Source organism: Macadamia integrifolia, chromosome 3 (genome assembly GCF_013358625.1).
Source record: "Macadamia integrifolia cultivar HAES 741 chromosome 3, SCU_Mint_v3, whole genome shotgun sequence".
NCBI lineage: Eukaryota > Viridiplantae > Streptophyta > Magnoliopsida > Proteales > Proteaceae > Macadamia > Macadamia integrifolia.
This window is the reverse complement of record NC_056559.1, coordinates 3,588,557-3,599,495: the sequence shown is the minus strand read 5'-3', so window position 1 is coordinate 3,599,495 and position 10,939 is coordinate 3,588,557. Positions and strand designations below refer to the sequence as shown.

Sequence of the window (10,939 nt, the reverse complement as noted above, 5' to 3'; positions counted from 1 at the left end):
TGCAACTGAAATAAAAAGTTGAGGGAACCGAAATCAGTTTAAAAAGGGAAAGGAAAGCTTTTATAAACATGGTTGTGAATCTTCATTAAACTCTTATTCAATAGCATACTCATATGTTTCAGATGGAATCTTCATTTTCCTTTTAAACTAAGACTTTGTTTGGTTGCAAGGGGAATGCAAAATTTCTATGTAAAGTGGAATTTTTTTCTAAAAAAATAAATAAATTTAGATGTTTGATTGCAAGGAAAATATATTTTACATGTGAACAAAATTTCACTTAACCATTCAAATTTCCCTTTTTATTTCCCCACCAAAATACGAATAAAAAAAAAAAAAAAACCCTACTCTCACGATCTCTCCCACTCTCGCGACTCTTACCCTGCTTATGACTCTCAATGATCTCTCTCTCTCTCCCACGCGGCTCAATTGGGTTTGTTTTGATCAAAAGACTTTGGGTTTGAGCTAGATGGATCATTACTGACCTGTTGGGTTTGTTTTGACCAAAAGATTTTTTGAATGGGCCTTTCAGTTGTTATCACTTGTGATCTATTATTGTTTTCTTCGTGATCATCTTTTATATTATTTAAAATATTTATTTGTACTGCATTCATTTGATATATAGAATGAAATGAATTATTTTGGTCAGTGATAGAACATAGTATCTGATGACATTTGGTTTGATTTGGTACAAACCTTGAATGACCTAATTCACATAACCAATATAAATTTTGAGAAGCTGGGTGGGTTATGGATTGAAAAGTACTTGTCCCCCCCCCTCAATCTCTTTTGAGGAGTTTGGTTGGATTATTAATTTTTAAAATTTTACATCCAACCAAACAACTATGATAAATTAATTTCACTTCACTTTTATTGCAACCAAACGACTCAAAAGGGAAAAAAAAAATCACTTCACTTCCCTTCCCTTCTCATTTCCCTTGCAACCAAACGCAACCTAATGAATTTAATTGGATGTTAAATATAATAAAATTAACCAACCAATTTTAGAATAATTTGAAATTAGTCAGAGAATTGTATTAGATAATGATACTAAAAATTTTAATTTTTATTTTGATTTAATATAATTTCCTTTTTCTCCTTTCCCTTTTAACTTGCAATTGACGAGACAACATATTTTTCGCTTTTCTATCCCATGACCTTAGAGGATTTCATACACCCTCTTCATCGTTGAGCTTAAGCTGAAAATTCTAGGGCCCAAAAAACTATTTTCTTGCACCCCAAATATATCTTGAGTGGTGAGACCAAGAGGCTAAACGAGTGTAAGTGATTATGGCCATGTTTGATGAAAAAGTACGATAAAATCAAGGGAAGATTTTTTTTTTTTTTAAATAATCAAAACTACATTTTGATTCCGATTTGAATTAGATGATCCAATGTTCCATTGCAAGGTGGGATTTTGGCCGTTCGTGGCTGGACTTCTTATCTGATCTATCTCTCTTCCATAAAATTCAAGAATTAGAGAATGATCCTAGGACTCAAAGGACCGAGTCCTTGAGCTTGCGGAGAGAAATCCTATCCCTCCTTATCAAATGCGTAGCATTTCTCATCAAACCCTCTCCTTTGTACGTATTTTGAAGTTCACAAAAACTTGTAGATGACGTTGAGAAAGCGGCATTTGTATCTTTTTACTACACGACTGCACTCTACTCTACACCAGCACTAGAAAGAGAAATTCTTTCCTCTTATCCAAAGGAACCTCCTTAAATTACAAAAATGGCCTTCACCTCGCCCTGCCGTTTCTTTCGGGTAACTTGTCCAAGAGAATTCTTTGTGGTGTCACCTTTAAAACTGTTCGTGCCCTCCCACCAAGCAGTTTGGGCCAGATTTTGAACTAAACTGGGCTTTGTATCGTCGAGATTTACAAATCCATACTTGAGAAACGGATTGTCTTGTTTGTCTATTGAGGTTTTAGTTTGGGTCAGTTTCGTAATTTGAATCCTATCCTCGTTCCTGGTAGGGACATGGGCCTGGTCTGTGGGCCGTATTTCACTCGTTTTCTAAACGCGTCTGTAGGTTTTCGGCAGCTCTACTAGCGGAGAGACCAAAAGTGAAAGGATCAAGATGAACGGTAGTAACCGCGGACATTTACTACTCCATCGGCTACCCTCTATCCCTCTCTCTCTCTCTCTCTCTTTCTCTCTCTTTCGTCTTCTATCCGACTCTATTTCTCGTCCCCATTCTCTCAATTGAAGCAGAAGAGGAAAGGCGAGAGAAGTAGAACGATAACAGAGCCAGAGATATCCAATTCATACGAATCTAGTGTGTCTTTGTTCTCATGGGGTCTACCATTTCTGAGAGGGTTGAGCTTGCGAAGCTCTGCAGTTCTCGGAACTGGTCAAAGGCTATTCGCATACTCGATTCTCTTCTCTCTCAATCATGTGCCATTGAAGATATCTGGTTAGTTCAATCCCTTTCTTTAACTTCTTTTCCTTTTGTGGGAAGAATTAGTAAGGATCCTTTTAGTCTTGATTTTCAGTATCTGGATCTCCAGTTCAATGTATTATGCAATAATGGATAAAAGCAATTACGATTCTAATTTGTCTTTTATTTTTTATTTTTATTTAACCCTACTTCTGTTTGTTTCAAAGCAATCGAGCCTTCTGCTACAGCCAACTTGAACTGCACAAGCACGTGATAAAGGACTGCGATAAGGCACTTCTGCTCGATCCCAAACTTCTTCAAGCATATATCCTCAAGGGTCTGTTTGAAGGAATCATCACCTTGCGGGTTCCAACCCCACTCTAAATTTAATTTATCCAATTATGTTTTTCATTTTTTAATTTTGTTATTTTCTTTCCGTTCCTTTGGGTAAAATTGTCTTCAATGCTCAGTAGGATCTTTAATTGGGATTACAAGAGTAAGCAACCCTTGCTATTATTGTTTCTGACTGAAATAGTCTGTTGGAAAGAAGACATGTCGTTGACAACACGTAAGGTTTACCAGGTCTGGCTTTATAGCCTATGTCCACATGGCAAGCATCTAACTTCACTAATCATACGAGAATCATAAGTACGAAAGGGGTTCAAACTTCTAACCAATCCTCCAAAACCTGAGACCCTGAAACTCATGCACGCTTAACATTGTCTTACAAAACCCTAGAAAAACCCTATCCTCTTGCACACCCTGTCTTAAAACCCAAGAGAGAGAACCCAGAGAAACTCATTCTCACTCTATTGTTACAACAGGAGAAGATATGTTATTCATGGTAGCACAAGGGTAGGGGTTTTGTTACCCTTTAGTGCTGCTGCTGATGGCTAGGGGAGCCACCTGCCTGGGTCTAATCCAACCTAACATATGAAATGTAGGGTATAGAGACTACTCAAACCTCCTTAACCAGCTTTCTAACTTTGAAATGTTAGAGAAGTATATTTGCAAATGTTCCTCGAGTGGCAGCCATACTCTCTTCCTGTATTGTTGTATAGAAAGTTAGCTGTCTTTAAAAGTCGAATAGTAAACCATCTGGTTGACTTTTTAGATGACTAGCCAAATAGAGATATGTTGTTTATTTGCAATATATAAAGTTTTTTAATAACCCTATCCGCAACTGGATGAAACAAAGGGGAACTAAAGGCGAGTAGCGGATTTATGTCAACAGTGAGTTATTTATATTACTTATGGGATCTAGTTGTTTAACAAAACCAGGTCTTCTCATTTGTAGGGTTTTTATTTGAGTACATTGGGTATTTTCCTAGTTGTCTCAGTGGTATGGACCTCATACAAGTTACCTAGTGGTTTGGTGTTGTTTGTAGTACATCCTTTTCTTACCAAAAATGAAAAATAGTTTTGTAGCTACAACTTAATGACGTCCCAAGTTCTTCGCCAATTTTGTCAAAGGCATACTTTATTAGATGATCTGGTACCTGTTTACCATGGTGACAACTGGTTATTAATTCTTTCTTTCTTCCTCGAATTGAAGACTTCATTTATCTGAAAGTACACTAATCTCACCTATTTAATCATTGCTTTCCATGCAGACCCTCAGTCACCAATATTCTCACCTTATCATAAATGTAACTAGATGAAGAGATTTACAAGTTAATATTTTCTAATCGAAGTAATCAACTTAGATCTAAAGCTTTATTCTGTAGAACAGCTTGAAAGATAAGTCTCAAACTTCATGTGATCAAATAGGCTATTAAAAAGCTTCCGTAATAACTTCAAGGAGTCCCTGATGGTTGGTTCTCTGGGCATTGGAGGCCTATAAAGGCCAATGGGTCCTCTTTGCTCAGCTCGTGTATCACTGCTGAGGGGATTCTTTGTGGTGGTGTCCAAAGGATCTTAGATGAGGTACTGTTGGCACATTGCTCACTCTACTTATTGTTTGCAAAAATCCCATATGCTGTTTCTTGGATGGCCTCCTTGTACATTTGAGAATGGGATGAAAAGCTCAATTGGAGATCAAAAGAAACACAAGAAACAGGCCTTCACAGACAAAAGGTCATTGACTACTTTTTGCTAATTGGCTGGGGTTTTTCTAGTTCTACCAGTCCTTGTCATTTAAAAATACTGATAAAATGTGGAAGAAAACATGTTTCTTTTCAAATCCTAGATTTCAAGATTCTAATGGTGAACCACTTTGATTAAGGGTGGAAGATTTGACAAAACATGCGTCTGTCTTGCAAAGCTAGATGTAAATCTTATGGATATAAGATTTCTGTGTGCTTTTGATGTTTGGATCTTCTAGAAGTGTTGGACCTATGTAGTGCTAGGAAGCTTTACTCTAGTTTTCTACTTTCATTAGGTCATTCATAGAGGTGTTTGGAACTATTTTGGGATCAGAGTGCGAATGATTTTTGCTAATCCTACTATTCCATATTAGATCTTCAAAGAACAATAAAAACCAAGAAGTAAAACTTTTGAAATATGTGTTTTGCTTGCCTTGTATTTCCTTTTTCCCTCGTAGGGGCTCCTTGTATCTCTTCTCCTTTTGTTAATGAATTTTTTATGCACCAGATATTTTATTTATTTATTTATTTTTTAATTTAAGTTAAAGATTTTTTTAGCTAAGTGAGAAAACTGAAATAAAAATAATTTACTGAAAAACTTGGGGAAAGTATTATGAAGTACAGGTTTCAGATTCCTTATGAAATACAAATGTACATGCACACTGACAAACATTTAATATATATTGCAACAAAACCTCCCGAAGATTAAAATACTGTCAGGACTTCTGTTGCAGAAAAATCTATTAAGTTATCTATCTATGGTAACAGTTGATGGAGAACTCCATGTAATGAGACATATGAAAACAACTGGAGTTGTCAGGGAGTCACTGTGTGGAGTATTGTTCATCAGCTGAAAATATGTGGGACTATTCAATTGAATCAATTTCATGATATCAGATTAAAATCATTTTGTCTTCTTTTGCATTGAAGTGATGAAACAATTTGTTGTGTTGCTTTTGTAAGTTGCACATTTTGTCTTCGACTTAGTTATAGTTGTCACTTTGTAATCCAGGTCGTGCCTTATCATCTTTGGGAAGAAAGGAAGATGCTCTTCTCATTTGGGAGCAAGGTTATGAATGTGCCTTTCATCAATCTGCAGATTTGAAGCAATTGCTGGAGCTAGAAGAACTACTGGCTTGTGCGAAAAGGAATAGAACCATTGTTTCTGAAGACAATGCTATGAAATCTTCCAGCCCAACCATGTCAATTTCTGATTCAGGGCGTGCAAATCATTGTAATTCAAGTGATACATCTGAAATAGACAGCAAAACAATATATACATCTGAAACAGAAAGTAAATCAAGTGATACGTGTGAAATAGATGGTAAATCAAATGATGCACGTGAAATAGGTGGCAAATCAAGTGATGCATGTGAAATAGGTGGCAAATCAAGTGATGCACGTGAAATCGGTGGCAAATCAAGTGATGCATCTGAAACACACAGTAAATCAAGTGATATATCTGAAACATGCGGTAAATCAAGTGCTGCTGCAGCACGCATTAAATCAAGTGATGCATCTGAAGTATGTAGTGAATCAAAAGATATATCAGAAATTCGTAGCAAATTGGGTGATGAATCCAAGAGGAATCATAAGTTTTTCACTTCAGGTATTTCAAAGAACAAATCTATCAGCTTGGATTTCCGATTATCAAGAGGAATAGCACAGGTATATGGCAAACTCCATTACTTGCTAATTTAGAATGGGAACTCTTCTTTTTATCTCACGTAGAAGTTTCATGTTATGCTGATGACCATTGTGCTAGTTTTTTGTTTACATGTGTGCTGAGGACTGAAACCTCCATCTAGAGGTAGAATTTTTTTTTTCTGGGTAAAACATTGCTGCTTTTGGGCTTGTTTATATATATATATATATATATTTTTTTTTTTTGGTTGCCATTTTAGTTTTTTTCTGACATCCTTAGATAGTTAGTGAAGTGTTCGCATTTAATATTTTCCCCATCCTTAATCCCTTAGGTGGTTATTGTGTATGATTACCCTGCTAGTGTAGATGCGATGGTAGGACTTACCTGGTCATAGTTCTTGGTAAGGATCACTGTTATCAGTTTCTAAAACCAAGCATTATGTTGCATTCTGCTAAGATATTTTGCCTATCAGCTTCCTACAGCTAAAGCCATCTGGTCAATTGAAGAGGTGCCCTGCTGTCAATGGAGTCAGAGTTGACTTCAAAATTATCATCTTTCTCCAGTGCATAGTAGGTACTTTCATGATTGGAAATTATAGTTCAAGTACTTCTTGCGCTCTCTCCTGAGATGCAAATGCATGCATGTAGCAAACTACCTTGAGCTCTAGGTTTAAGTGCTGGATGAGTATTTTGAATTTTCACCCATAAAATATGGCGTTTTGGTGATACCACTCGATTCTCAGCTGTGTAATGGGGATATTTTATTGGTTTAGTTGCTAGATTTGGTAGATATCGGAGTATATTGTGGTTTCCCCAGCTTTATAATTTAAGATTTGTGGACTATTTCAGGGTTTCATATTTTCCTCTCTCCCTTTTGTCCCATGAATCAGCTTATTGAATTACACAAAAAAATGAATTTATTGTGTTTGTTTTAAAGCAGTAAAGAAGTCTGGTATCACATGCCGAACTGGTAAACATTATACTTTTGTGCTTCTTGTGTTTTTTGGTTTCCTATATTCTGCTTCTTCAAATTACTTTTTCTTATCTTTCTCCACAGCATGGATTATCAGAATTTCTAGAAGCTGCATAGTTTGTAAACAGTATATTTTTATGTGCTCTAATTTCAGGCACTTTATGTTTACATAAATATTAGTAGGAAGATTCTGTATATTAACGCACTATCTGGATGCACCAGAACTGAGCCCTCTCCTCCACCCCTTCTGGGAGGCTATTTGTTTTTCATATTTTTTTGGTTTCTTTTAAATACCACCAAAAATTCTGGTTGAAAGGGAAAAATAGTAGATAAAGATGCCGTATGCTAGTCAGGGAGATCCCAGATATATCAGTAACCCATGTTCCACTGTGTTGTCTATGATGTGATTCCTGATCAAGGCATCCAATGGAATGATTTGCTTGAACTCCACTAACCATATGGGAAAATCTCCAGAGTCCTTGGTGAAGCAATGGATAAATTCCTGAATCACTTCCAATCAGGTGCTGGATTCTGAAAGTAAGAGGTTTCTGATGCCAAGATTGAGAACCATGATGTCGGCTTGAGTGTAGAATCTGTGGCTCTGCTGCTCTTACTGGACCCCAGTACAACTGGATTACATCTCTGGTCTGGATATTCCCCAAACACAAAAGGGACTTGAATCATATCTCTTGTGGGAACCCTATTCCTACAACAATGAAAGGGGTGAGATTTCTCTATGTCTGCCAGTAGGAAGGATGTACATAGTTTTAATTGTGGGAGGCATTTGACATTGGAGATTAACAATCGTGTTTGAACTCCACGATTCCTGTGAACTTTCTTGAAATAAGGGCCCCATATTGACATAGGTAAGCATAATCCATGCAGAATATCACAAATCATCAAACATTTTCCCACTCCTGCCCTTTTGAGGTCCTACACAAGAGGAGAGGAAACAATCTTTTGAAGGATCTTTCACTTAGGCACTGTTTGTTTGATTATAAATTTTTCTGTGCAAATGATATTCTATATGAAAAATTTTCTCTGTCGATTTTATCTATTTTTTAATGTCTTTAAAACAAAGTGGAAAGTCCTATTTTACAGGAAAAAAAATTTCCTTTTCTGCCTTTTTACATGGAAGCAAACAGAGCCTTAAGTACAAAAGAATAGAGAGCCAAGAGTTGAATTTCTTAGATGTGGCTTTTTGCAAACAAAAAAGCTGCTAAATGTAAGAAAACTTTACATCTCTTGCCACCTTGCAATGCTTGCAATGGCCAAGCTGTTAATTTACATTTCTTTGCATTTATTGCACCAATTTTCCAATTGAAACCTGCCTTTCTTTTTTATGTTACCCCCTCCTCATCAAAACCCTATTAAAACCAATCAATGATGCAAACCTTTTCAGTATATGGGATGATATTATGGTCCTCTTCCTGTTGAAATGTTTTACTTTACAATTGCTTTGGCTATGACCTATCATCACCATCACTATTGTGAGTATTACTATTAATGTTGTTACAAGCATTATTGTTGTTGTTGTTGTTGTTGTTGTTGTTGTTGTTGTTGTTATTAAGCCAATGTATTTCTTTTTATGAAGGAAGGTAATTTTTATTCTTTGTTTTTTTCCAGGTCAATGAAGGGAAGTATGCTTATGCTATATCCATCTTTGACCAGGTTATACATTCTACTTATCATGGTTCTTTCTGCTGCCCGTCCATTTTTCCTTTCCCCTGAAGTTTCTTTTTCTTGCTAAACATAATCTTCATGAACAATTCACAGATATTGAAAGAGAATCCTTCTTATCCTGAGGCATTGATAGGACGGGGCACGGCTTATGCATTCCAACGAGAACTTGATGCTGCTATTGCTGATTTTACGAAGGTATAGGAACAATGTCCAGTAGCTGTGCAGATATTTCCTGATATCTACTTTTAACTGTGTGTTACTTATTTTCTGTTCCAGGCTATTGAATGTAACCCATCGACGGGAGAGGCATGGAAGCGGCGTGGGCAGGCCCGAGCTGCCCTGGGAGAACCTGCAGAGGCAAGGCCTGTTTACTGTTTTCCTTGATCTCCGAGTGTAATTGTTGCTGGTGCAATTTCCTCTATATATTGAAGGTGCATGTACTCGTGTTGTCGAAAATGTTTGTGCTGAAACAGTGTGTACTATTATTTAGCTTACGTAATGTTTAAGGGGATGGAAAACTGGAATTCCCATAGGGACTATAATGCTCTTGAATAGTCAGCCTACTTTTGTCTTAGATGCTGTCTATGCTAATGGCCGTCAACTACCTGTTGATCATCCATAAACAATCAAATTAATGACATTGTGTATAGGTTAAACTAGATGCCACTCATGAGCAGGTAATGTAAACCAGTTTCCAGGCAAGGATAGGTCTAGCGGGAACAATTCAAGAACAGGAAACAACCAGATTTAAGACAAACTTTATTTCTGAAAGATAGACAATTCAGAATAGAACCAAAATTTGGTCAATTGGTCTATTTTATTAACAGAACCAACCTGCAGAATTTGAAGAATTTCTGACAATAAAATATGGATTGATGGAGAAGTCCTAGTGCTTCTAGGATTTCAGGTAGCAGAACTAGAACTCTAAGATCAATCAGAATTTTGCAGAACTAATAAGAGGACTTCAGGGAGTTCATAGCAGAACTTTATGTCTCAGTTTATAGCTAAATCAACACAGTAACTGAAGAGATAATGTAAGAAGAGCCTGATTGAATCCAAACTGAAGACAGGGGAGCTGCTGGGAGAATAGATGGTGGAGTAGGATTATCATTTTAACAGGTTACAGGTTCCTCTCAGCAAGGACAGCAGGGCACATGTTAGCCAGATTTGATGACAGATTTGGAACTCATAGTCCACTGGTCAGATTTAAACAAAATTCTTGTTCCGGTGAAGGAACAAAAACGCAAAATTTCTAGGACATTCAGTGGTGGGATCTGGACTAATGAATTAAATCAGAGAGTAGCAAGTCTAGATCCTAATTTTTAGGAGATTTCACAGCTCTCCAGATCAGCAGGTTAGATCCTCCCGAACTTATAGTCGAAGGTGATGGAGGGCCAGTAGGGGTAGGGCAGAAAAAAGGGGGGGGGGATCACACACTGCCCGCAGGCTCTCAAACACTCAATCTCAATTCATATTTTCATTCTGTCTCCTCAATCGTGGGTTACACACATTTTAAGGAAATAAACTCCTACAATTAGCAATGATTTAGGAAACTAAAACTAATATGAATAAGGAAACTATCTCCTACCGAAAATAAAATATTACAATGATCACAAAATAGAAAAAAATAAAATCCTAGAAAAATCTACTAGTCAAAGACCCAAATTGGATCCGGTTCATCTCTGTTTGGATACCCACCCATATGGGTTTGGATTGGTCCATAGGTGTGCATCTGCATCTGAAGGTGGCAAGAAGAGAGAGGTATGTGGTCTAAAAATATCACAGGGATCCAATGACTGGATGCCATGACCTGGTAGTGTTCAAATATGATGAATATCCTCCTAAAACAGGGTATCATATGGAGCTTCACCTTGATCTAAGGAGTGGCTAACTTCAGACAACTAAGTGTCTTGTCTGAAATATAACATAGTAGTGTTTTTTTTTTGGTTCTATCCTAATCAAGGGCCCGTAGGCCAACTACAACTACATCTGAGGGGCAAGGTTTAAGATCTTGGTTTCGCCACACATCTCGCCAAAAAAAAAAAAAAAAAAAAAAGAGATCTGGCAAGATCTAGCTGAGATCTTTATTTTTTTTGGCGTTCATCTCGTTGGTTGATCTCGGTGGGCTTATGGCCTTTGTAGCCCCTAAAACTATGTATTTATCCTATTTTAGTCA

At 36.9% G+C, this 10,939-nt stretch overlaps 1 protein-coding gene and 1 long non-coding RNA gene across 2 annotated transcripts in view; both read left to right on the top strand.

Moving 5' to 3' along the window:
* The first annotated feature begins 2,067 nt into the window (after positions 1-2,067).
* Positions 2,068-10,939, top strand: part of LOC122073708 (suppressor of RPS4-RLD 1) — a 56,201-nt gene continuing 47,329 nt past the window's right edge. The window contains exons 1-6 of the mRNA XM_042638333.1: positions 2,068-2,415; positions 2,607-2,716; positions 5,476-6,131; positions 8,707-8,751; positions 8,857-8,958; positions 9,040-9,120. Coding sequence (XP_042494267.1) covers positions 2,294-2,415; positions 2,607-2,716; positions 5,476-6,131; positions 8,707-8,751; positions 8,857-8,958; positions 9,040-9,120 — 1,116 coding nt within the window. The 5' untranslated portion in view covers positions 2,068-2,293. The remainder of the gene's footprint in view (positions 2,416-2,606; positions 2,717-5,475; positions 6,132-8,706; positions 8,752-8,856; positions 8,959-9,039; positions 9,121-10,939) is intronic.
* Positions 6,144-6,960, top strand: LOC122073425. The gene is made up of 2 exons (XR_006138787.1): positions 6,144-6,508; positions 6,581-6,960. It is a non-coding gene; the product is annotated as an uncharacterized LOC122073425 (long non-coding RNA).